The sequence below is a fragment of the Dendropsophus ebraccatus genome, chromosome 6 (genome assembly GCF_027789765.1).
Source record: "Dendropsophus ebraccatus isolate aDenEbr1 chromosome 6, aDenEbr1.pat, whole genome shotgun sequence".
NCBI lineage: Eukaryota > Metazoa > Chordata > Amphibia > Anura > Hylidae > Dendropsophus > Dendropsophus ebraccatus.
The window spans coordinates 83,549,297-83,577,056 of record NC_091459.1 but is presented as its reverse complement, the minus strand read 5'-3'; the positions used below and the strand labels follow the sequence as shown (position 1 = coordinate 83,577,056).

Genomic DNA, 27,760 nt, shown 5'->3' with positions numbered 1-27,760 from the left:
TATTATATGTTTATCTATTTATTTATTTTTATATGTTTTATTTATATAATGGGAAAGGGGGGTGATTTCAACTTTTATTGGGGGAGGGGTTTTGGGGTAGTGTGTTAGTGTTTTTAACTTTTTTTTTTTTTACACATTTGAAGTCCCTTTAGGGGACTTTTACATTCACTACTTGGATTTTTACACTGACCATTGCTATGCCATAGGCATAGCATTGATCAGTGTTATCGGCGCTCTGCTCATTGAGCCTGCCTGTGCAGGCTCAGTGACCAGAGCGCCGATCGGACCGCACGGAGGCAGGTGAGAGAGCTCCGGCGGCCCGTTTTACCGATCGGGACCCCCGCAGTCACACTGCGGGGGTCCCGATCGGTAAGTGACAGGGGACTCCCCCTGTCACTTACACTTAAACAGCGTGTCATTACCGGTGAGGTCCCGGCTGCTGATTGCAGCCGGCCCCCACCTGCTATGAAGCGCGCTCCGCTCCGGAGCACGCTTCATAGCGTGAGAAACACCCAGGGCGTACAGTTACGCCCTAGGTCGTCTGGGGACAGACTTCCATGGCGTAACTATACGCCCTGGGTCGTCTAAGGGTTAAGAGGTTAAAAGGCCATAGCACTTGCATTTTTTTTACCTAGAGACCCACATGAGCCCATATTTTTTGCGACACCAATTGTATTTTGCAATGACAGACTCTATTTTACCATAAAATATGCTGCGAAACCGGAAAAGAATCTTTTGCGCTGTCAAATTAATAAAAAAAAAAAGGAGTTTGTTTTCATTTCAGGGAGTTTTGTGTTTACGCCGTTCACCCTGCGGTAAAACTGACTTGTTTTATATGTTCCTCAAGTCGTTACAATTACAACGATATGTAACATGTATAACTTTTATATTATATGATGGCTTGTAAAAAATTCAAACCATTGTTAACAAATATATGTTCCTTAAAATGGCTCTATTACCAGCCTTATAGCGCTTTTATCCTTTGGTTTATGAGGCTGTGTGAGGTGTCATTTTTTGCGTCATGATGTGTACTTTATATCGGGACCTTGATTGCGCATATGCGACTTTTTGATCGCTTTTTATTACATTTTCTCTGGATTTGATGCAATCAAAATTGCGCAGTTTTGCACTTACTTTTTTTGCACTTGCGCCGTTTACCACGCAAGATCAGGAATGTGATAATTTAATAGTTTGGGCGATACCAAATATGTTTATTTTGTTTGTTTATATTTATAAAATGGGGAAAAGGGTGATTTGGACATTTATTAGGGGAGGGGATTTTTTTTATTTTTACTTTTTTTTTTTTTTTACATTAACAAGAAATTCCCCTGGGGGACTTCTATATACATAGCACTGATCTCTCATAGAGATCAATGCTATGTATATACAAAGCAAAGATCAGTCACATCGGTGATGGATTGCTTTGGCCTGCTGCAGGCCAAAGCAGTCGATTAGGACGAATCTCCCTGATCAATGTAGTTCACCTATTTATGGTTACACTATAATGCTCTTTATCCCGGGCCTTTTATATGTGTATATATGGTATCACTTGCATGTGCTGGCGGATAAGTCATGGTTGGTTGGGCATAAGTGGTGCCTGTGCCATTGCTCAGGTTACTATCTCACAGTAATATCTGGGACCAGAAAGACCTCCAATCCAGCTGTCTAATGTAAAGATGAAATGCCTGTTTTGGAGGTACCTGAAGTGTATCCTAAAATAGTTATGAATGTAAGGCTATTAAAAAAAAAAAAAAAAAAAAAAAAAAACTTATCTTTTTTTTTTTTTTTTTAACTTGTGTTCTTTGAAAAAAAAGATCCATTTTGATCCTTTTTTTTATATAATTGAAGTCAATTTTAAGAAAACTGATGGAAAAAATGGATTTAAAAAATGAAGTGTAAACCCGGCCTAACTGATATAATCTGTATTACCATGTCCACATTCAAATAAATATTTATATTTTTAGTTTTTGTGCTGTCCAGGCAGGTGGATTGGTGCACAGGGGTAAAATACTGCCCCCATTGTACCAAAAACCATTGTAAGCATATGAGTTAAAAGTATGTTTTTATGTAAAATGACAGTGTGTCAACATTATAAAGATATTTTAGTAGTTGATATCCCCTGTCCTATAAAAACATAACAGCAGATTTCAGTATTCTAACCTGCTGGTAGTTTCCCTTTGAATTAAAAAGTACTAATTTGGTATTTCTAACTACATTTACCATGTGTATGGTGAACAATGTAAAAGGGGACAAAAATGGCTATGATAATGGGTTAAACGTAATTATACTTAACTTGGCTTGTATTGCTTGGTATTTTCAAGTAATGGCTGGATTGTAATCAATAATTTTATTTTTTACAATTGTTTACAAGGCATGATCTGCACAAACGTACTCAGGATATGGAAGCTCAGAAAGCTAAAATTCAAGAAGACACTAAGGAAATAAGTGAAAAAAGTGCATCACTGTCTGAAGAAATGAAAGAGAAGAATAAAGCTTTGAAAGATGTAGAGAAGTAAGTTATCCTTTTTATTTTGTCTTGCATATGTAATAATCTGCAATCATTAGTCTAAAAACACCTTTTTTTTTCTCTCACCAAGGCAAATAAATAAAATCACCAAATTTATTGAAGAGAATAGGGAAAAATTTACCCAGTTGGACTTGCAAGATGTTGATGTTCGTGAGAAGCTAAAGCATGCAAGAAGCAAAGTAAAAAAGCTGCAGAAACAACTTCAGAAAGACAAAGAAAAGGTAACATTGGATCCTAAACAGTGGTTTCAAAGGTTTTTTTTTCTGTTTTTTGTTTTTCCCAATTAAGCAAACATCGCAAATGCACGGGGTGTTGGGGGGATCCAGCCACTTTAGGGCAAGCTTTCTAAAGAGTTTCAATAACTGTCTTCAGATAGGTGATGAGTGTCTCAACCCTAGTACTCTTGCTGCCCATCAGAAGGGGTGTCCATTGGACTTCGACAGTTCTAGGTGTGGGATGCACAGTGATTACACACTTAGGCCCATATTTATTAAAGGGTGTGAAGTACACACCGGTGTTAACTGCCCACAGCTGCCGCTCACAGCTCAGTTTTCATTTGGCCAGAGTTGAAAGCTGAGCTGTGATTGTTTGTTATGGCCAGTTTACATGAGTCTCCGTTTTTTACACAGTTTGATAAATGTGGGCCTAGTGTTTGATGGACAAAACTTTCAATATGTACGAATTAAAGTGGGAAAGAAAAATCTTGTTTCCCCCCCCCCTTTTTTTTTTTTTTTTTCAATTGTACAGTAAGTAAAGTTACTGGATTGTAAGTTGGTTATATCCTTTTCTGCTTCAAAAGGTAGAAGATTTAAAAAGTGTCCCTGCTAACAGTCAGAAGATTATAGAAGAGGCAAGCAAGAAAAAGGAAATTCTTGAAAAGCAAAAAGAAAAGGAGGAGGAGAAGTTAAAAGAAGTTATGGATAGTCTGAAAATAGAAACCCAAGGTTTACAAGAGGAAAAAGAGGTTTGTATGGTTATGTGTCTACATTTGCAATATTAGGTTTTTTTCTAAAAATGTTTTCTGTGACCAATGAATTAAAAATTAACCAGGCAAAACAGGCCATCATTGAATATTTACCACACTTTTAAGCAATTGTTCCCCATTAGACTTTTTCCCATGAGAAAATGGGCATAGATCATAATCATACTTACAGTCACATGCAATATGGGAACCTCCAGCAGTCTAAACTCATGGATTACAACACCTAATATTAGCACTAAGTGTTGTTAAAGGGGATGTGTCATGTGGCAAAGAAGGTAAAATCAGATGTGTAAATTTTAATTGTTTTGTAAAGTTAAGTACTACAGCCCTCGATGCACCACTCCCTCTTCATGAATATTCAGGTGGCCCTCCACATTGATGTTGTTCTGGCTGCTCAGCACTGCAGAATGAATATTCATAAGGAGAGGAAGGCAGATCAGTCTGCCAAGCAATGTACGCCCTGCCCACAGTGCAACAAACCATCTAATTAACATATTAATGCATTAATGCAAGTTAAGGAAAATGGTGCTGAGGATCAAGGTAAAATCTACCTTCCTCACGGTCTCCTGTTCTCTGGTAACAAAAAAGCAGGTTATGTTCTTTTACCTGTTTCTCTTTAACCCCTTCAGGACCGAGGACGTAACTGCACGTCCTTTTTTGTGGTGAGTTCCCTCTCAAGGACGTACAGTTACTCACGTACCATGAAACATGCGCAAAAGCTGCGGCTGTGCCTTCCCGCAGCAGGTCCTGGTTGTGAGTGATAGCCGGGCACCCGCCACATCTGCCGCAACCTGCGCCGATCGTGGCAGTTAACCCTATAGGTGCTGCGATCAGGCCAATCGCAGCACCTATAGTATAGAATTGAGGGAGAATCCTCCCTCTATTCCCAACGGGGCTGTGCAGAAGCGATTGCACAGCCCCAATGGTTGCTTTGACACCAGGAGGCTCCTGTGTCGTAGCTACAGTGGCTGAGCCTGTTCAGCTTTACCTGTTTTACAGGCACATTACAATGCAATGCAGATCTGCATTGCAATATAAAGTGCCTGTAATCAGGCAATCAAATACTCATGTCCCCAAAATAAAGTATAACAGTAAATAAAACATACACACTAATAAATAATGTGGACAACACATTAAATCCCCATAGCCCCCAATGCAATAATAGATGTAAAAAAAAAAAAAAAAAAACACATTCAGTATCGCCGCATGCGTAACGCCGCTGGCAATATAATTATCACGTAACTAAACCTGCACTGTGACCGCAGGGGAAAATTTAAAAAAATCACTAATCTTGTAATTTTTTAAAAAATATTAAATTTTGGCCTTTTTTCACCAAAATTGTACGGATATCGGCCAAAATTTACCACTAGCCTAAAGTACAATATGTCGGGAGAAAACAATCTCAGAATTGCTAGTATAAGTTATAATATCACGGAGGTATAACCACATAAAGTGAGACTGGTCACATTTCAAAAATGGGCTCTGGTCCTCAAGGCACTATCTGGAGCGGTTCTGAAAGGGTTTATAGGATCATAGATATTCATGTGTGCAGTGTTCAGTTATTTTGGTTTTCCTAGTGGAGACTAAAGTAGCATTAATTTATTTGGTTCCAGCTTTAGGAAGACTGCTTTTTTTCTTGAAGTAGATTGATGAGGTGCTTGACCACTTTGTCAAATGCTTAAATTTACAATTTTACCATGTAGGTAAAGGAGAAGGAACTGATGGAATTAAACAAGAGTGTAAATGAAACCCGTTCAAAAATGGATGTTGCACAGTCTGAGTTGGACATTTATTTGAGTCGTCATAACACAGCTGTGTCCCAGCTAAACAAGGCTAAGGAAGCGTTAAGTGTTGCTTCAACCACACTGAAAGAGAGAAAAACTGCAATCAAAGAATTGGAGATAAAGCATCCCAAAGCAGAGGAAGACCTTAAAAAGGTGAAGTTCTTGTGAGGTCTGTCTGTTGAAAAGTTCAGAAAATTTGAGGCTTTCAGTTTATCATGTCTTATTTTTACTTAAATGTAAAGAAACCAAATGCGTGGGGGTTGTGTTTAGCGCGGGATAAATTTTAAACTTGTTTTTTTTTACACCATTTAATTCATAAATATCTCTTAGCCCACCAGAACAAAGGGTTTACTTTTGTGTGATTCTGATGCTGATGGAATATATTTTATGGTAAAGTGACCCATTGGTAAAATCAGGTATTTGTTCCACGTTTTCTTTTAAAATTCTGCTCAGTTCCTAAAAAATAAATAAATAAACTTAATATTTTCTGATATGTATAGAAATCTTTTCGTACTTGCAGTTGTCTGATTAGTCATAGACAGGGTGTGAGACATAACTAATAAAACTGTAAACAGAAAAGTTTATGACCCCAATCATAGAATCCACTGCACAGGTTCTTATGGCCCTTTTAAAGCATGTCTCTAAAAGCAATTCAAAACATAGTGAGTGTCCCCACAAACACAGAAAAGAAAAAAAAATCAAATGACTTTGACGTTATCAGGCATTTAATCTGTCAGCTCCCGGGCCCTACCTGAGGTGCTGACAGTGCTGTGGCTGGCAGCCCACAGTGAGCATGGTACCTTTTCGGTAATTTTCCGTGCAGCGGATTATGTACAGTCTTATGTCTTCTCCTGTACTAAAGTGCCACACTCTGGCATGCATCCTCCTCCCTCTTCATAAATAGTCAATGCTGCCCGGCCTCCTGTTTGCTCAGCTGTCAGATTGGAGATCAATCCTCTGTAGGCAGTTTATATCTGAAAGAAACACTCAGGTATAATTGAATCTCTTCTCCCTAATGCGCTGGAGCTGTGGTTTAGGTGTAAGTCACCTGACTAGAGACCGGCTGGCAGTTTATTCTCTGGTTTATATCCCCTGATGGAAATTAAATCTGTCGTGGTTTTTTTTTTTTCCTTTCATTATTGTATAATTTTTAGGCTATGTTCACACGCAGTATTTTTGCTCAGTATTTTGCGAACAAAACCAGGAGTGAATTGAGAACACAGAAAGGCTATGTACTCTGTTGAAATTAAGCGAATGGCCTTTATTTAATGGCAAATATTGGACGTTGTTTTAAAATAACAGTAATTATTTGCCAATAAATGTCGGCCATCCACTCAATTTCAACAGTGTGTGAACATAGCCTTTCTGTGTTTTCAATCCACTCCTAGTTTTGGTTGTAAAATACTGACCAAATACTGAGCAAAAATACAAATGTGTATGTGAACATAGCTTTAAAAATGATAAAATAATGAGGAAAACATAAATAAAGACTTATATATTTCATTTCCCTCAGGGGATTTGAACCAGAGAATGAACTGCTGGTAGGTCTACTAGACAGGAGAGTTAAGCCTAGACCACAGCTCCAACTATAGCTGAGCATTTCTTTCAGACATAAACTGCCTACAGAGGACTGATCTGCAATCAAAGACAATCTGCAATCCCCTCGCTCCCCATCAGCCAATTAGTACACGGCAGCACTTATTGGCTGATGGGGAGCCGGGAGCCTCACACAGCCGCAGCGCTGAGCAGGTAATGTATGGTAGGGGCTGCGGGGAGTTAAAGGGGCCGGCTTACATATCCGCAGTGGAAAGAAATTTCTGCTGCAGATATGTAACCCATAAAACTTCACTACACTAGGATCCGCGGCAGATTTTGCTGCAAACTCGCAGCGTGGAAGCTGCTGCGAATCCGGTTTGGTAAAGGCACCCTTCAAGTGACACTGTCAGACCTTTTCTGGATGAGGACTTCTCTACACAGATGTAAAGCCTAAATTCTGCATAATCGCTGCATCACCTTGTCCTGCCCCTCAGTGACATCTAGACACAGATGGCTGCACTGAGGGCCAGGGATGTGGGTGGGGTGAAGTGGCACTGCGGTCCTGAAGCCGTGCCCAGGTGGCACAATCCACCGACTATAAAAAGCATTTTTCCTTGGACCAAGCACCAAGAAATCTGTTACAAAGTAAGGTGTGAAAACTACATTATTTAGGCTTTACAGCTGTTTAAAGCAGTCCTCCGTACAGAAAGTTCTGACTTGTGATCCTCATTTCACTAAGCAACCAACAAAAACATCTGCGTGCTTTGCTAATTTGTTTCTAAGGAAGTGAATGATGGATGTCACATAGATATTGTTGAATTCAGAGAACTGAAGGTATATATATTATCTGCAGGGAAGCGGGAAAAGGACTAGTTTTTTTTTTTTTGTGGATTTGTCATTGAAGAAATCCTCCTACCTGCGAGATTGAAAGATGCGTGGTTAGATCTGTTCTTGTTCACAACCTCAACTATTTTAGACACTGTCTCTATTGGGTGTAGGAGTTGCTAAATTTTTCTTTTTGTCAACTTGGCAAAAAGAAGCAAAAATTTAATATGTATTTAATGTGCTTTCTAATTACAGAAAGAGAGTGAACTTGAATCACTTGCACAAGAAGAAATGGCTGTAAAAGATGAAGTAAGAGTTATACGTCAGAAAGTGGAAGAAGCAAAAAGTTCTTTATCTGCAAATCGAAGTAGAGGAAAAGTCCTTGATGCTCTGATTCAGCAAAAGAAATTGGGAAAAATCCCAGGAATCTTTGGGAGATTGGTAAATTCCATTGCATAAGTACTCTCCTAAATATATGTAGAATGTGTCTGTTCGCTTGCTTAAATGCACATACTATATAAATATTAAATGGGAACAGTCATTTGCAAAAACTTTTGAAATATTTATAGCATTCAATCCCAGAGTGATCAGAAGAGCAAACTTGGAGATTTGCGTGATTATCTAATTTTCTCCAAGCTCCATATTGCAATCCAGACGGACGGATAATGTGTATATATGGGGCCATCCCCCTGGGGAGAAAGGTGCATGGCAGTGCACATCTCAACTTAATCTACTGATTTTTATATATTTATTTATACTTTTATATACGGTATATACACATACTTTTTCTGCCTTCCCAGAACTTGGATAACTTCTGCCTGCTGGAAGTAGGCAAAATCAATTGCAGAGTCAGGCAGTCCCAGTACTGTACTGACAAAGGATTGGCTCCCTGTGATCTTGTCACATGGAGAAAATCTGAATCTCAAATTAAGTATGTTAAGGCAATTGAAATGTAGCAGCATCTCATTGGTTTAGTTGCTGGCTTTGGTGATCACTCCGTGACAGCTTCCCCCAGCCTAAAGTCGCTGTGTATAGAACACGCTCAAGTTTAGAGGCAGCTACATACACTGTTAAAGGGGTTGTCAAGCATTTTTAATAAATTAGCATTGCACTGACCCCTGTGTGTGCTGTATTTTCTACATATACTTCTTCTATTTTTTATTTACAGCGCTTATTGTGTTATCAGGCCCAGTCACATGACCACTCTGCCTGCATTTTCTTTACTTCCTGTGATGTCACATTCCCATTCTGTTTCCTGTTCCTGTCGGTGAGGGAAGAGTGAGTCAGGTGGGTGGGGCTATGCAGCCACATTTCTTTAGCCCCACCCCTGTAGGAGGAGCTAACATCTGAGCCTAGTTAAAACTGCAGCAGTAATGGCCGAAAAACAATGAGGAGACCAGGAGCTGATAGCTATGTTGTGGGGCAAAGAGGATAGCCATGTTGTGGTGCACAGAGGTTAGCCATGTTGCTTTGTAGTGTTGGAGTCCTGGCATAACAGCTGCATGTATGTCCCCCAATGTCTGCATGGATTTTATCACACTCTCAAAAACATTGTGAGTCCCAATGGGGACAGTGACCAATATGAAAGACTACAATCTCTGTACATCACTGCAGAATAGCTTGGAGATATCTAAATAAAGGAACTATGGGGGTGATTTATTAAAACTTGTGCAAAGGAACAGGGAAACAGTTACCCATAGCAACCAGTCAGATTCTAGGTTTCATTTTTAGAGGCCTTTTTAAAAATGAAAGAAGCGATCTGATTGGTTGCTACGGGCGACTGTCCCCCTCCCCCCCCTGCTTCTCTGCACAGGCTTTGATAAATCTCCCCCTATATTTTTATTATTGTACCATTAAGATGTACAGTGTTGGGGTAGTATAATCTGGAGAGGAGAGATAATACTTCACCTCATGTCTCACCCTGGCTCATAGAACCCCCACACACCTGTAGGATGGCTACTGTAGTGTATATGTTATACAGGACTACAACTCCTAACATATACATGTGTGCTGGGGGTTTGTACTCCTACAACCTATAAAATTATTCAGAATTTTGGTTTATTGGATAATATAAATAATTGGCAGACACTGAGCCACCATGCTGCTCAAACGCACTTGTAGTAATACAGACACTTCCCTGCCTATGGGTAGAGTAGGTGGAGCTAGATTCAGAGAGGAGGGGGTGTGGCTATATGCTTGCAGAGCTGTGATGTCACTGCTGACCCCTGTGACCTGGAAGTTCTTTATGTAAACAAATACAAATCCAAAAAGCAGCAGCAGAGGCTGACCAGGGACACAGATGTGAAAAAGCTTAGAGTTACCAACTAAGGGAAAGGGACAGATTCCAAATTATTCCTATTTCCAATAAGAAAAAAAATGTTGGACAACCTCTTTAATGTCACTACGGCAAACATGTCCTTTTGCTAGTTAAGCTAATTGAGCTGATTATTCCAAAAAAGGTTACTCCATTTTATTTATAGTGCTGACATTTGTACATTTTACAAATTGCTCAATAATTTTGTGTCTGTTACATTAATATATATTTTTTCTTCAAATTCCTTTCAATAAGGGTGACCTTGGAGCAATTGATGAAAAGTATGATGTTGCCATTTCATCCTCATGTGGTGCCCTTGATCATATTGTGGTAGATACTATCGATACTGCACAAGAGTGTGTGAATTTCCTAAAGAGACAGAATGTTGGAGTAGCAACATTTATTGGCTTAGATAAGGTAATGTTGATGTTACATTGCAGAACAAAGTGAGGATATTTTTATTCAAATATGCATCAAACTTTTTTTTTTTTTTTTCTGTTGTATTATAGATGAAGGTTTGGGAAAAAGGATTAAATGCTATCCAGACTCCTGAAAACATTCCTCGCTTGTTTGATATGGTGAAAGTCAAGGATGATCACATAAGACCAGCTTTTTACTTTGCATTAAGGGATACACTTGTTGCTGAGAGCTTGGATCAGGCAACCAGAGTAGCCTTTCAGAGAGACAAGAGATGGAGAGTGGTGACTTTACAAGGACAAATTATCGAACAGTCAGGTAGTTTTCTTTTCTATATGTAACCCAAATAATTGGTTTTATGATTGTTATTTGTAGAATTATGATGCTGTTACATCAGTATTTTTAAAGTTTTTTTTTTTTTTTTTTTTTTTTTTTTTAAATCTTGAAATCATCTTAGAATCTGTATAAAAAGGCCTAAATAGGTTTTGTAACTTTATTTCCCAGGTACAATGACTGGTGGTGGTGGCAAGGTGATGAAAGGCAGAATGGGAAATTCTGTTGTCACTGAATTTTCAGAGGAACAGGTTCGAATGTAATTTCTAAATGTATTTTCTAAATTTTCACATTAGGCTATACATTTTGTTCTTATGTAGACTTTTATTTCTGTGTATATATAGTTACAAGCTATGGAGTCTAAACTAAAGACTGACTCTGAAAAAGCTTCAGTCATTCAAGATCGCAAGGTACATCTCGACGAAGAGCTGGCTAAACTGAGACAGTCAACCAGAGAGATGAAAAACACGTTTGAAAAGTATACTGCCAATCTGCAGGTACATAAGGGTATTGTACTTTATTCACAGTTCGATATGAATTCTGTTAATGCTGGGGCTGTCTGGTCATTGTTTCTTTGGAGAGCTGATATCCTGGTTGTAAGTCGTCTTTTCTCTTTATGAATGTGAGTTTCTTTTTTTTTTTTTTTTTTTCCATCTGAAATTGGCCCTAGTGTTTTTATGTTTGTCAGATAGTGTACATTGTTACAGAATATATTTTCTGTTGGGTTTATGTAGTTACAATAATGCAAGTGTAACAATGTTTCTTTTCAGAGTCTTTCTGAACAAGAAATACACCTAAAAGCACAAGTCAAAGAGTTGGAGGCCAATGTAGCTGCTGCAGCACCAGACAAAAAGCAGCAAAACCAAATGGAAAGAACATTGGAAACATTTAGAAAAGGTATGCATATGTAGCATGTGTATTTTTATAGCACCCAGTGAAAAACCAGTCTCTAAAACTTGGCAGTATGTGTATATGTGTGTAATTTTGTTTTACCTAGTAAAATTCTTTTTATTCCAACATTAGAGGTATTGCCATATCGACTAGTATATATAATCTCATAGGGGTCATCTAGTTAAATATTTTTTGCAGATAAGTTCATTTAGCAAACTTGCCTCCTCCTGATGTGCTTCTGGCCTCCTGTTGTTGACAGCTCATTGTGTATGTTAGAGACCACCACTCTGTTTTTAAAACAATGTGTGTGTGTAGATGTATCTATCTATATATGAGAGAGAGAGATAATATACATTCACTATAGCACTATATATCTACATTGTAGCTATATTGTAATCTATAACCTACACAACAAGCTGTCAACAATGTGAGGAAAAAAACAGTGTGTCAGGCAGAGGCAAGTGCAGATCTACAAGTTTAGCTATGTTAGGTGAAATGAAAATACTCCTTTAACCCCTTAGCGACCCATGACGTATCTGATACGTCATGGCGCCGCGGGGGGTGTTCAGAGCGGGGTCCCGCCGGGACCCCGCTCTGAACGGCGCTGATCCCGGCTGACACGTGCAGCCGGGCAGTGCCTCTGTTAGCCGGCGCGGGTCCCGTTGCCGCGTCGGCTAATTAAGCACTTCAATGCAGCTGTCAAACCTGACAGCTGCATTGAAGTGCTTTATGCACAACATCCCTGGTGTCTAGTGGCACGGATCTCCCCCCCGCGATGCGATCACGGGGGGGAGATCCGTTCTTCTGCCCGTGCCGGGCCTCAGCGTCGGAATGACGCTGATCCTGGCTCGGCAGTAGATTGCTATGGCCTGCAGCAGGCCATAGCAATCTATGACCGATCTCATGGATCTTTGCTGTGTATATACACAGCATTGATCTCTATGAGAGATCAGTGCTGTCTATATACAAGCCCCCCAGGGGGGCTTCTAGTCCATGTAAAAAAAAAAGGTAAAAAAGTTTTTATTAATAAAAAATCCCCTCCCCTAATAAAAGTCCAAATCACCCCCCTTTTCCCATTTTATAAATATAAATTAATAAATAAATAAACATATTTAGTGTCGCCGCGCGCGTAATCGCCCGAACTATTAATTAATCACATTCCTGATCTCGCACGGTAAACGGCGTAAGCGCAAAAAAATCCCAAAGTGCAAAATTGCGCATTTTTGGTCGCATCAAATCCAGAAAAAATTTAATAAAAAGCGATCAAAAAGTCGTATATGCGCAATCAAGGTACCGGTAGAAAGAACGCATCATGGCGCAAAAACTGACACCTCACACAGCCCCATAGACCAAAGGATAAAAGCGCTATAAGCCTGGGAATGCAGCGATTTTAAGTGACATATATTTGTTAACAATGGTTTGAATTTTTTACAGGCCATCCGATACAATATAAGTTATACATGTTACATATCGTTTTAATCGTAACAACTTGAGGAACATGCATAACAAGTCAGTTTTACCATAGGGCGAACGGCGTAAATGCTAAACTCCCCGAAATCAAAACAAATTCGTTTGTTTTTTTTTCAATTTGACAGCGCAAATGATTTTTTCCCGGTTTCACAACATATTTTATGGAAAAATTATGCCTGTAATTGCAAAGTACAATTGGTTTCGCAAAAAATAAGCACTCATATAAGTCTCTAGGTGAAAAAATGCAAGCGCTATGGACTTTTAAACATAAAATGGAAAAAGCAAAAGCGCAAAAACGAAAATTGGCTTGGACCTTAAGGGGTTAATAAAACCTGAGTTGTTGGATTACTAGATGGCCATAGGTATTCTGTGCTCACAAAAAATATGTAAATCCTTTCTCTGGCAAGAAGGCACTTCAAGAGCCAAGACACTAGGATAAAGGGAAATAAATACACAAATACTCAATCTGCAAAAGTGAAAAATATTTTCTTGGATGCTTCATGGGAAACAAAACACAGTTATCACTGAACTCAAGGAGAACAGTGAAAAAAATTCCAATGACGTACTCAATCAAGAGTCTCCACTGATGCCCCTAAAAATTTAAATGTGCAAAACAGGAGTCCGTGGAGCCTCGGTTGCGAGTCTCAAAACATGGGATAGCCAGATATCTCTAGCCTGTTGCCAACGGGGTGCCTCCATGATAGGGAGAGCACCACACCACCCTGATAAATAGCCCCTTAAAGTGTCACTGTCGTGAATTTTTTTTTTGCAGAAATCAATAGTCCAGGCGATTTTAAGAAACTTTGTAATTGGGTTTATTATCCGAAAAATGCATTTTTATCATGAAAAAGCAGTTTGAAGCTCTCCCCCCTGTCTTCATTGTTCTCCTATGGAGAGAGCTAAAGAAAAGACCAAAACAGGACAACAAAGAGTTAATCTACAAATCCCTCACCTGATATCTCTTCTGACCATCACCAGTGACCTGTCTGAGCTCGGATTACAGCTGTCACCCAGCTCCGTGCCTGTAATCCTCTGTTATCTGCTTTCTGCTGCCGGCTAACTCCCTCCTTCCTCCTCCCCCCTCCCCTCTCCCTAGAACAGACAGGGTACGTCTCCTGCAACAAGTCACAATTTTCAGATTTTTCAGAGTGGATGAAAAAGAGGAAGGAGGGGGGGACCTGGGAAAAGGCTTTTTACATGCAGATAATGGCAGATTTGGCTAATAAACCCAATTACAAAGTTTCTTAAAATCGCCTGGACTATTGATTTCTGCAAAAAAAAAAATACGACAGTGACTCTTTAAGTCCCACTCGGTTGCGAGTATTGGAACATAAATAGGAAAACACCAGGGTGGCCCCTTTTGTCAATGTTTAACTCAAGGTGCGAGTATTGCGATCATGACTTAAGGGGCTATTTATCAGGGTGGTGTGGTGCTCTCCCTATCATGGAGGCACCCCGTGGCAACAGGCGAGAGATATCTGGCTATCCCGTGTTTTGAGACTCGCAAACCGAGGCTCCACGGACTCCTGTTTTGCATGCTTCATGGGAAGGCAGCATTAGATAAATGGGGCCAGAAATAAATTTAAAACCATAGATAGTTCTATGGTAGAAAAGCCTCACACAGTGGAGATGTTCTGACTAACTATAGGGAAAGCAGCGTTGTACTTTTTATTTAGTATATTAGCTTGCTTCTGAAAGAAAAGTTTTATCCGCTTGTGATTAGTGATTTTTGTTTGTTTATTTTATTGAAGAATTTGAGAAAGCAGCTGAAAAAGCTGGAAAAGTGGAGACAGAAGTAAAAAGACTTCACAAACTTATAGTTGATATTAATAATCACAAGTTGAAAGCACAGCAGGATAAACTGGATAAGATCAACAAGGAAATGGATGAATGTGTGTCCTCAATAACAAAAGCTCAAGTGTCCATCAAGACTGCTGATAGGTAAGTGCAGTATTGCTTAACCAATTGAAAAGCAATAATGTATCTTGCACTAGAATTCTTTAGTGTACATTAGTACACTAAAGTGGTGCTTGTCAACTAATATTACCCTTAAAAAAGAGCTAAAAAAGGTAGATATACACATAATTGTGCCCATATTGCAGTAACATCAGCTGTCACCAGGAATAAGTTTTGTCCTGTTTCACATTTCCAACTAGCCTCAGCTTTCTGTACGAGTTCGAGGCACAAATCCCATGTGAGCATCAAATGGTGCCATCTGCCCTCCCCTCCATCGTCACTGCTTCACTGATCTTAAACTATGTAATTGTAGTTCACTTCTTTTCCGTATCAAAGAACTATTTCTTACTTATTTGGGTCTAAAATCTGAGAGAAGTTACTTGATATTGAGGGGAGTGCTGTATGAGAATACCTGCACTTGTGCACTAAAGCAGTGCACTACAATTACATACTATGGTGATGATGCAAGATTGTTTTGTGTTCAGTTAAATTACAGAAGTAGTGTGGTCATAAGGTAAATTTTGTCATGGATTTTAATTACCTTATTTTCCAATCTTACTATCCCACCTGGTTTAAGGCAACTTTGGTGGTTCTTTGTCAATGATTTGAATTCACAAAAAGTTAGAAAGAAAATATAATTTGTAACTTTTTTTTTTTTTTTTATCAAAATGAATTGACACCTGCTCATGTTACAACAAATGGTAGGCATAAAGCCCTATAGTCTATGTGGTAATATTGAGTATATTATTTTATACAAATTTTTTTTTAATCACAAAGAAACCTCAAAAAAGCAGAGGAAACTGTTGTCCGCACTGAAAAGGAAATTGTTGACAATGATAAATCAATAGAAGACTTATCCGAAGAACTAAAAAATCTGGAAGAAAAGGCAACAGCTGTCATGAGTGAATGCAAAGAAGCTGAGGTATTGTTTTTACCATTACCTTTATTCGTAGATGTTCTCTTTTGGAAAGTATAAAGAAAATCGCAACCCTCAATCTTTAAATGTACATTTTAGAAAAATGTGTGTAGTTCACATGCAGTTTGATGTTTTCCGACACTAGAATTAGAAATAGCTGCAAAAAGGTCCAAGGAGTGGATCCTAAACTCAGGGAAGGTATAATAAAAAGATTGACACTACTTGTGGGTCCACCCCGGACATTTAGCTTTAAAAATATGATTCAAAATGCTAAGTAAATCTGGTGTGTGTGTATATGTGAATGCTTCTGTACACCTGTTAGGGAGTACAACCAGTAGTTCCTAATATGTGTAGTCAATTGTCTGTGGATTCTGTGGAAGTGTGCCAGTTAATGTTAGCAAATTGATCGCACTCCATGCTGCTACTAGACCATGCAATTCCAATAAAAGTTTGTTTGAAGCCCATATATGACTGATGCCATTAGAGATGAGCGAATCGCCGATTTAAACAAAGCAAAACTCTTGATTTGATCTAAGCTCCGCTCATCAAGCTGCCAGGCTGTCAGCACTGATCTGCTCCCTGTCGCTTTACCCCGGGTGCGGTGGAAAAGCTGGATCCAATCCTGGGAAACTGGGAGAAGTATCTCAGGATTGGATCCAGCTTTTCCCAGCATCCTGGGAGGAGTAGCAGGGAGTGGATTACCACTGACAGCCTGTCGGCTTGATGAGCAGAGCGCAGATCAAATAGTGCCCTTCACTGCGATTCTCTCCTCAAGATGTCAAAATGTGGTGAGCTTGAGACCACAACTGTGGGCAGTGACAGGAACTCTCTGACTTAGGACAGCCATGCATTAGAAACAGAAATGACACTTTAGTGAAAATGTACCATGTCTGTTTGTGTCTTCTAAGCATAAGCTGTTCAACAAGGTTTTATCAAATGTTATGAATTCTAACGAAATACCAGCATTGACACACATCCATTGTTAAACTCTTAGCATGTTATGTCCACCATGCTAGAAAATGCTTGATGACTGTAATTTAACACCATTCACCTTTCGTTGTTTAGGGTTCACTTGGTGAGATCCAAGAAAAGCATAAAGATTTGCTGCAAGAAATTAAAGCTATTCAAGATAAGGAGCATGCCCTTCAAAAGGACGCACTTAACATCCGGCTTAAAATTGAGCAGATAGATGGTTGTATAGCCGAACATCAGTCTAAAATAAAGTACTGGCAAAAAGAGGTATGTTTTTGGGATTGTGGATGGGGAGCTTAACTCTTCACTTCAGGCCATAGTTGTTTGTTTATTTTTATTGAATGATAGGTACGAGTATCATATAACATATATGCAAAGGAATCATATACAATAGTCATAGCCTGACTTCCGTCCATCAATCTCATCGCAGTTGCCTTCAAACAATGATTCTCTCGAGAAAATCCTGTGATTATTTGGCCACATTTCCTCATCCGATAAACCAAGGAGACACATTTAAGGGCTACATTAAACCGTGATTCCCAGCAATTGGGAAAGTTGATCACGCCCAAACTCTGAAAAAACTGGGCAGTCCTACATCATATGCCAGAAGTCTGCCCTGGGATGCCTGCATCTACTGCATTCATCTGAAGGGATATCTCCCCATTCTATGCATACCTACAGAGTTAAAAATAACTTTGGTGCGTGATAAACAGTTGCGTCAATCTATGGATCGTCGCCACCTTTCCTCCTCTGGTAGTGAATTAGGTTTTAGTTTTGCCTGGATGAGAAAGGAATAAAGGGCTAAGATTAACACCCTTGGGCCTTTTCATTTAAATACCCCAATGTAAGATTAATGAGAAAAAGGCAAGTTGGGACCTGGAAATCGAGCACTAAATCAATGTTGTAGCTGAAGGTATCGTTTGAAGGACCCTCTAGGCAGATCAAAATTTGTTTGAAGGAGTAGGTTTGATTCCTACACACACCTCCCAAGCTACTAATACAGTGTTCAATCCAACATGTTCTGAGAAGTGCTGGTGATACTAAATAGGTTTATTTAGCATCTTTTCATTCTAATGTAGGAGCTTCCTGACTGCCTCCCATAGCAATCTGTGCAAGGGTAGCAATCTAGAAGCTGGCAGCACACACACACACACACACACACACACACACACACACACACACACACACACACACACACACACACACACACTGATCTAGATCTAGATGCTCCTCATACAAACAATGGAAATGAGAGGAGCTGCTTTAGGGTGCGTTCACAAGTATAGGATCTGCAGCAGATCTGCAACAGATTTGATGGCGCGGATTTGAAGTTGCAGATTCAAGGCAAATCCAATCTGGACCATGAAATCTGCGGATCTGCTGCAGATTCTAATCAGCGCCATCAAATCTGCTGCAGATCCTGTCCGTGTGAATGCATCCTAAAGAAACTTAAGAAGACAGGTGCAGAAGCATGTTCTAGCAAGTACAAACATATAGGTAGGATAACCATCTTTGATTAATTCAGCTTTATAACATTATATTTGAATTTTTATTTATTGATTTTATTTATATTTTTTTTGTTCAGATATCAAAACTTTCCCTCCATAAAATAGAAGACAATCAGGAGGAAGCTCTCCCTGTCCTGACACAGGAAGAATTAGAAGCAATAAAAGATCCTGATCAAATAAATAATCAAATAGCTCTGTTAGAAGCAAAGAGTCATGAGATTAAAGCCAATCTTGGAGCCATTGCAGAATATAAAAAGAAGGTACAACTTTTTTTTTTTTTTTTTTTTTACTCTTTCCCATGTCACTTTAAATAACATGTTTAGCTAAATTTTGAGGGTCAGTGCAGATGTAGCAATGCCAAATATATCTATATATTGTAAATTTTTACCATAAGCATATTTCTTTTTATTTATATTTTTTTTTGTAAAAGTGTGAGGGCTATTTTCTGCCTTTTTACAGTAGGACTTCACAGATTTGATTTGCTTTGGTTATTTATGTTTAAGAGCTTCAATACTTGCAAATGTGACATTTACAAGTGTCTTTATAGTTGCATATGTTGCTGCTTTGTTGGGTTTTTGTTTTTAGGTTTCTTAATAAAATATAGTATTAATGTCTTTTCTAAATAGGAAGAGCTATATTTGCAAAGAGTTGCTGAACTTGATGAAATTACAAATGAGCGAGACCGATTTAGACGAGCTTATGAAGATCTTCGTAAGCAAAGACTTAATGAGTTTATGGCTGGATTTAATGTCATAACAAATAAGCTGAAAGAGAACTACCAGATGCTGACTTTGGGAGGAGATGCAGAGCTGGAACTTGTTGACAGCTTGGATCCATTTTCTGAAGGCATCATGTTTAGGTTTGTAAAGTATTCTCAGTACCGTAGAATGTTTCAATTAAAAGGTAGAACTTCTGAATTTTGTATACTATGATCCAGATGCTATAGGTCAATCATTCAAAATAATAATAATAAAAAAACTATTGAACACTCCCAAACATAGAACAATTGATAATGTAGTTCAGAAAGATTTAATAGTTTTTCCACATGACTTTCCAATAATGTACTTTTATTTGAGTTTTACAACCTGAAATTCTATGAAAGATAAACTTTTAAAACGTGAACCATAGTCATTCATGTGTAACTGGTAATACTAGAATTGTGGGAAATGTTGCCAGTAAGAGAAGTATCTGTCAGGATATTCACTCTTAGACTTGGTCCACACTGCATTTTGTTTGTTAAATTTTAATGTTGCTGATTACAAAAGCCTATTTGACTTCACTATTGTAAATAGCAAAAAGGCATTTGAGTCATGAATTTAACAAATGTCTTGAGCAGGGTCAGTGTTGCATGTAATGGTGTGTTTACAGACAAATTTATCAGACCAAAGCCGCCAGGAATGGATTTGAAAAGAGGAGAAATCTCAGTCTTTCCCTTCGACCTGTTCTCTGTCAGATCTATCTGTGTAAAGACACCATAAATCTGCTCATCTGCTCAGTCTTCCAGGAAAAATTTACTGATTGGCAGGATTTGGCGCAACACAGTGAACGGAGTTTGTCTGTTATCATTTTGTAGTAGTGGTGATGGGGAACTTCAGTTGGCCTCCACCTATTCACTTGAATGCCTGCCGAGTTACCAGTTATACATCACAACCACTACACAATGAACGGAGAAAAACCCGCTGATCAGTTACTGATGCTGTCCTGTGGCAAGCACATGAGTAGTAGAAAGTCATTATTGTATTCTTGGCAGTGAAAGTATTAGCAACAACAAAAACTAAACATGCAATTTGACATTCTCCTATGTGTGTTTGCGGATTGTGTGTGTCTCTAGTGCATCTAAAGGCCATCATTGTTATGCAGCAGTGTGAGAGTTCACGTGAATGGTTTTAATGCCTTTAGTGGCCTTACCCGTGGGGTGCTGAACAGGGTAAAACCCTACTGAATATTTCTAAGTATTAAAGGATATTTTTAAATAACCATAACTCTGCATAATGTAAACTTCACAAAAGAAATAGAAAGCCACCGCACTCTTGCCCCCTGTGACTGCTGTGATGAAGCATGCTGTGTAGTGTGAAACAGCTGTAGCCTGTTCAGTATCCATGTGTCACCATCTGATGGCTGGCTGAATAAACTACACGATTGCTGAAGGTGAAAGAGTGCTGTGGCTTTCAATTTCTTTTGTGAAGTTTTTTTTATTTGGAAGCTTTCTATATCTCTGGCTATGCGTATAGCACCTTGAATCAGATGGGATCCTACGTGCAGTGTCCTGGGAGTCAGTTGGAATTGCAGTATCCTGTGGTGGGGGGCCACCTTCTCTTGATTGTACACTGCATAATGTATTTATTATAAAATGGTTGGTTTAAAACATTATGTTGATGTGGTATGTAATGGGAAGCACATAAAATATTATCACCTTCCAACTGCAGCAAACATGCAAAGTTTTCAATTAGGGTGATGCTTCACTTTTGAGACTCATTTCATGGTGCACAGTCCAGTCAGTTTATAATATAACCAGATCATTTATTTTATTTTTTTGGTTGTACTACAAAGCTATGTGTATAAGAAGCTAAATAAAATCATCATTATTCATTTTTGCATATTTATTTTGTTTTACAGTGTGAGACCGCCAAAGAAAAGTTGGAAGAAGATATTTAATCTTTCGGGTGGGGAGAAGACCCTAAGTTCATTAGCTTTGGTATTTGCTCTTCACCATTATAAGCCAACCCCACTCTACTTCATGGATGAGATAGATGCAGCTCTGGACTTCAAAAATGTGTCAATTGTTGCATTCTACATTTATGTAAGTATCATCAGTATCCACTCAAACTTGGGGCATTCACACATTCCGTAAATACGGTCCTGGTACAGAAGATGTGCTACGGATCAGATTCTTGGACCTCTATCATATATCATGATTTATAATTTGGGCCTCCCAACATCATATTCACGTACTGTACTGGCAGCCACACTGCTCTGTCAGTACAGCGAAGATTTAAAGAAGTCTGGTGAAAATTTTTATAAAAGTATTGTATTGTCCCCCAAAAGGGCTGTGGCTGCTGGAGAGGATGATGGCAGGGGGACACTAAGGGACACCGGGCACTGGAGGGACACTGAGCATCCCTCTGCCATCATCCTCTCCAGCAGCCGCAGCCCGCACAGCTCTGGGAGTCTGGTCGTGACATCACCATTTTATCCAGGAAGTGAAACCTTGATGCAGTAGTAAGTGCAGGGAAAAAAGCACTTTATAAGCATTTCCTTTAATAAGTGTATATTGGTGGTTTGTATAACTTTGGGGGGGGGGGGGGGGGGGGGCAATACAATACTTTTATAGAAATTTTCGCAGGACTTCTCCTTTAAACAGTTTCAGAGCTTCTGGCATCATGTATGGTTACGATGCTGGGAGTTCCAAAACTCCATTGCAACTGTCCGTGTATACATAATGTGTAAATAAGGCCTTACCTGCACCTGCTTGCAATTTATCAACATTGTTTTACAGGAAAATATAGTTAGTCCTTAAAGGGGTTGTCCCCCTTGGCTAAGTTTACCAGATGTGTGCCACAAACATACGTGTAACAGAGAACAAGTGCTGTTTTTAAGTAAAATAACTTACATCACTTCACTGTTCTTTCCCATGAATCTGATTACTTGCTGGATTCATCTCTGAACTGTGACCCTGCTTGTAGCTGTGCAGCAGTAGACACACTTTCTCAGTCCCCTTTGCTGGCATGTGCAATGAAGATCAACTGCCAGTACTAAAGGGACAGATCAGGAGACTGCAGTATGACACATGAGCATGTGTGACCCAAGTTGATTCCTAAAGGCTGGTCATAGCCTGGAGCAGCAGGTTATCAAAGCAGGCACATGGATGGGGGGGCAGGGGTGGGGGTTAATAAGTACAGAGTAAGTCAAGTCTCGGGAACCTTTTAGTACAGAAAAAAGGGAAAATCTGAATACACCGGCAAGTAATGGCTGAAGTGGCCTATCTTTTAGGCTATGTCCAGAACATGGCCACCATCTTGAAAGCCATGTTGGATCAAGGGCATGTTTTCTAATGGAAAGGCAATCATGTAGCATATCAAAGAAGACAAGAATTGTCTCAGAAATCGCAATAGATAATCTATCTTAGATAATACATTGCACATGTCAAATTGTTGTACATCAAAAGAAACGTTCCCAGTTATCGCAATAGGCTCCTCTTTGATGTGCTACATGACTACTACCTCATTGGGAAAAATTTGCCCTTAATCCAAAATTGTGCCCATGTTCTGAACGTAGCCTAAAAGATAGGGCGCCCTCACCTATTACTTGCTGGGATATTCATATATTTTCTCTTTAATTTTTTAAATTCAAGGGTGTCCCTAGACTTTTGACTCTGACCTGTGTATATCTCAGAGAGATTATCTGCCAAAGATTTGAAGCCAAAGCCAGGAGTGGAACTGAAGAGGAGAAATCTCAGGCTTTCCTTAATGACCTGATATGTTTAGTCTGTTCCTGGCTTTGGCTTCAAATCTTTGGCAGATAATCTTTCTGTGTAAATGGACCCTTAGCCCTGGTTTCATGAGACGAAGCCCAGCAGTGTTTGTATAATTAAACTTTTTTTTTTTTTTTTTTTTTTTTTAACTTTCTAGGAACAAACTAAAAATGCGCAGTTTATAATTATATCGCTACGTAACAACATGTTTGAGATTGCCGACAGACTAATTGGAATTTACAAGACTCATAACACAACCAAAAGTGTGGCAACAAATCCAAAAATTATTGCTTCAAAGGGACTTGCTGAACTTGGTGCAACACAGTGTGCCTGAGGAAATGGTGCCTAAAGCTGTCGGCACTTTTTAAGGACAAGTCTTCAGCTGGCATTTTTCTCCCAGCCCTCTAAACTGCTTAAGCATAAATGTGTTTTCACTGGTGGAGTCCTTCCTTTTCTGTGCTTTTTTTTTTATATATATATGAGCTATCCTATGGATAACAGCAAAGTGGCAACAATGTTCACAGGAGCACCGTTGCAGTTACTTAACACAGTACAGCTGTGCATACCAATGAACTTGTCAGTTCAAATAAACTGCTGATTGATGGACGTCCAGCAGTCATACACTGATGCCTTATAGTAAAGATACTCTCAATGTAAACCCCTTTTAAGGCTACGTTCCAACATAGTATTTTTGCTCAGTATTTTGCAACCAAAACCAGGAGTGGATTACAACACAGGCTATATTCACACACTGTTGAATTTTAGTGCATAGCCATCTTTTATTGGCAAGTAACTGCCATTATTTTATAACAACCTGCATTGTTTATAAATAACTGCTGTTTGCCATTAAATGACGGCTATGCAATAAAATTCAACAGTGTGTGAATATAGCCTGTGTTGTAATCCACTCCTGGTATTGGTTGCAAAATACTGAAGGAACGTAGCCTAAAGATAAACTTTTTTCATGCTGCTAGTGTGACAATAGGCTGTAATTTGGCCTTCGTTTTACTGTTTAGTTTTTAGTTCTTTTCCAGAATGCAAGTATGTGTAAATGTGTTTTGGTTCTGTTTTTGTTTTTTCCCTTCCCTCCTTTTTATTTCTTCCTTTATAACTTTATGTGGTTTGTATTATATGTATATTTTTTATGTTTATTTCCAATAAAAGTTGAACACTGAAATAACCTAGTCCGGTGTATCTCAACCTTTTCAAGCCAAGTACCCTCATGTGATGAGCTGTTCCATTCTAGTACTCCGAAAGATGCGATCAATTCTAAAAACTGCCTCAAGACAAAGACCACACTGCTGTCTTAGGCTCTGTATAAAGTGTCTGTCAACAGTTGATTCCCAGATCAGACCTCCCATAACAATGTTACCGATCTGTAGGTCCCAGTAATAATGCTCAAGTAATGTCAAATCATACCACCCTAATACTGGCTGTAGTCAGATGAAAGGCCTGCTATGGTCAATAATAATGTCCCCTTTCACAGTAACATTGCTCCTTGTGGCCAGTAATACCCCTTGTAGCTAGATGCAATGCTTCCTGTAGCCAGATAAGCTCCCGTCAGACAGCAATGCCCCATGTAGCCAAGTATATCCCATTTAGCAGAACAAGCCCCAGTAGTCTGGATTGCCCTCTGCAGCCAGATATTCCCCTTATATCCAGCTATGCCCACTGCTTTATGCCAGATATGCTTCCTGTAGCTGGGTATGTCATCACTCAGATGACATGCAGTCAGATATGATGGCAACTGGTGCCTGCTAGTGAGCTGTTGATGGGGGAAGGAAGGTGGGTGGAGCAGTAGTGACGTGTTGAGACATTGAATAATGCCAATGTCTCAACACCAGAGCTAAAGATTGAGTTCTGCAAAATGAGCATATACATTCAGAGAATGGATTGAATGTTATCAAGTTGACTTCATTTAATCCTTTACACTTAAAGGGGTACTCTGTTTTTTTTTTTTTTTTTTTTTTTTTAAATCAGCACCAATCAATCATAAACATAGTTTTTACATTTACCATCCCCCCTGAGTCTGTCTCCGTTTGAATTTCCTGCTGTTTGCAGGTCCCTGAAGCTCCAGGTGGTGTCTTCATTTTTTCTCTACTTCCTGGTTTGGGCTTCCCCATGATGCACTTGGTCTCCTGTGATATCTAACTGACTGTAAAACTGTTAGATGGCTTACATCTTGTTTAGCCAATCAGAGCCAAGCAACCTGTTTCATCTGACAAAGGTCGGCATGCATAACAGGGCTTAGACCCACCTCCATCTTGATAATGTCATTGTCACAAAATGGCTTCCACAGAAAGCCTGGGGTCAACAGTCATTAGATAAGAATGAGTTTACTTCACTTCCTGGTGGGGGATTGAGGGGGGGGGGGAGATAGAGAAGGGGGGCAGACAGGTGATTGAAGCATATTACAAAGTTATATAACTTTGTAATGTGTTTCAGTTACTAGGAAAAAGCTTTTCGCTCAAGTACCCCTTTAATGGACTCAGTTGGTACATTGTGCTGATATAGTGGCAAACTTCCTTTTATATATTTAAAAAGAAATTATGGGAACATAAGCCATTGTGATAGCACATCTTTCACTACCAAGTGTCTGTGGTTCTTATTTTAGATGTTCGTTTATTTTGAGATGTTCTGCAACAGATTTAGGCAGAGAACTAGCATGAGTGCTGTGGGAGGAGTTAAACAGCAGATGTAAGCAGTGCATTTTAGGCTAGGTTCACACTGCGTTTTTAGCATCCGTTTAACGGATCTGTTTTTTTTAGCGGTCAAAAAAGTAGTGTCAACAGTACTTTATTGTGCGTCAAAAAAAACGCATCCGTTTTTATCCGTTTTTTTTTTAATAATGGAAGTCAATGGAAAAACGGATCAAAAACGGATGCACACAAATGCATCCGTTTTTTGCAAAAAACGATCCGTTAAACGGATGCTGAAAACGCAGTGTGAACCTAGCCTTAGGAACTACTGCTCAACCAGTGCAACTGATCTTATAGCATTGAAGTTCATATAGAAAACAGACAAGAAAAAATTATTAAATTGCAAAGATGTGGTATATCACCTCCCCTGCTGATTTTAAAGGGGTATTCCACCTATAAGCTAAAAAAAATTAAATACTCCCAAACCCAACTGCTCTGCTCTTTCTAAGCCCCCCCCCCCCCCCCCCCCGAGTACTTTCTAGCTGCTGCAATTTCTGCAAAAAAGCCGGTCTATATCCAAGATGAAGTAGGCTGGGAAACTCCACATCCCATCATAGTTCTCCCTGATTAATCCATTCATGTACCTGCTCCCTTACCTTTCTTTTCTCTCCACTGCTGACATTACTATTGCACAGTAAATACAGGACTGTGTAAATAAAGGACAGGTCATTTTGCATGGCTCTGACACTGCTCCTCCTGTTTCTCCTTGCACAAAGGTGGAAGTAGCGGTCCTGCTGCTGGGTTGTTTGCCTCCTCGATGTCTCCTGGTAGCGGTTTGGACACTACACTGACAGACACAGCAAACCACCTTGCCACAGCTCGCATTGATGTGCCATCCTGGATGTGCTGCACTACCTGAGCCACATGCTACCACCAGTGTGAAAGCACCACCAACATTCAAAAGTGACCAAAACATCAACAAATTGAATGTCAGTCAGTGTTGCTTCCTAAGTGGACAGTTTGATTTCCTTAGAGATATATTGTGTTTAAAGTGTCACTGTCGTTATAACTTTCAAAATCGAAACTAAAAGTAGATGTGATTTATAATTTACATTCATTATTTTATTGTTTTTATTGTGGAAAGCACAGCACTTCCAACATGGCAAACTTGCTTTAGTTCACATCTACTGTTGATTTTGAAAGTTATAACGACAAGTAAAGAGGAACTCCACATAAGGAAAATTTGTTTTCTATTAAAAAAGCACATTACATTAAGTTATGTAGATGTGTCTTTAATGTATTGCCATACCTGTACGGTTCTGCCACACTGGTAGCTGATCGAAATCCAGGAAGTGACAAAAAAGGCCTCCGTGCCAATTCACATTGTCTCCTGCACCCCCTTAGGAGACAAAAATTCCATGCCTCTGTCTCACATTGTGGGTGTTTGCTGAGGACAGGCTGATGATGCAGACAGGAGGCAGGGTGTGATCTCACAGGAGGCTTGGCTGGATCCCCCAATCCCCTGAGTGATTCACCATCTCTGACCGGCCAGAAGCAGGTGCAGTGAGGACTGTGATGAACAGCTGAGGGAAAGCATTGCATTCTGGAACAAGTACTGTATTCTGGGAACTGCTCAACCAGTAAGTACAGAAACCATACAGAACAAACCCCCCAAAACAAATGGATTTTTGGTGGTTTCAAAACTGGGATAGATATGTAAGTAATGTTTTTTTTAACCTCTACCTAGGGTTCCCCTTTATGTGTTCCCTTTATTTTTATTTTTTTGTGCAGTGTATTCCAATGCATACCCATTCAAAGTAGATTTCTAATAGCTATATTAATCATTGATGATTGTCCTAATTCGGCATAAAACAGCCACATTTTTTTTTACACCTATCTAATGGTTACAGTGAAATATGCTCATGTATTGGTGTAATGTGTGTAATTGATGCTCTAAAATTGCGCTGTGCAGCTTGTGTGGCAGGAGAAACACCCTCCCTCTCTAACAACTTGGATGCTGCATTGGCTAACTGTCATCTATGGGATTAAACAGCTTGGATCAGTGTTGGCTCTGGTGTACATTACACCTGGTTCCTGTTGTAGATGGTGCAGCCCTTAGCTCACACCATCTACACAACATAACTGTACATTGAGTTGTGGGTAGCCACTTAACATTTGCAGGAAGCCCATTTTGATCCTTAAAATGACACTCACTCCAT

The 27,760-nt window shown here is 39.4% G+C and overlaps 1 protein-coding gene across 3 annotated transcripts in view; it reads left to right on the top strand.

The window, feature by feature from the left end:
* Positions 1-24,082, top strand: part of SMC4 (structural maintenance of chromosomes 4) — a 52,713-nt gene extending 28,631 nt beyond the window's left edge. For all 3 annotated transcript variants that reach the window (XM_069975263.1, XM_069975262.1, XM_069975261.1), the window contains exons 8-24: positions 2,372-2,512; positions 2,598-2,748; positions 3,327-3,491; positions 5,213-5,446; positions 7,910-8,095; positions 10,224-10,385; positions 10,478-10,703; positions 10,890-10,969; positions 11,063-11,215; positions 11,489-11,615; positions 14,831-15,020; positions 15,813-15,957; positions 17,017-17,190; positions 18,509-18,691; positions 19,058-19,290; positions 21,048-21,231; positions 23,060-24,082. In XM_069975263.1, the coding sequence (XP_069831364.1) occupies positions 2,372-2,512; positions 2,598-2,748; positions 3,327-3,491; positions 5,213-5,446; positions 7,910-8,095; positions 10,224-10,385; positions 10,478-10,703; positions 10,890-10,969; positions 11,063-11,215; positions 11,489-11,615; positions 14,831-15,020; positions 15,813-15,957; positions 17,017-17,190; positions 18,509-18,691; positions 19,058-19,290; positions 21,048-21,231; positions 23,060-23,236 (2,911 nt within the window). In that variant the 3' untranslated portion in view covers positions 23,237-24,082. The remainder of the gene's footprint in view (positions 1-2,371; positions 2,513-2,597; positions 2,749-3,326; positions 3,492-5,212; positions 5,447-7,909; positions 8,096-10,223; positions 10,386-10,477; positions 10,704-10,889; positions 10,970-11,062; positions 11,216-11,488; positions 11,616-14,830; positions 15,021-15,812; positions 15,958-17,016; positions 17,191-18,508; positions 18,692-19,057; positions 19,291-21,047; positions 21,232-23,059) is intronic.
* Positions 24,083-27,760: the final 3,678 nt, after the last annotated feature.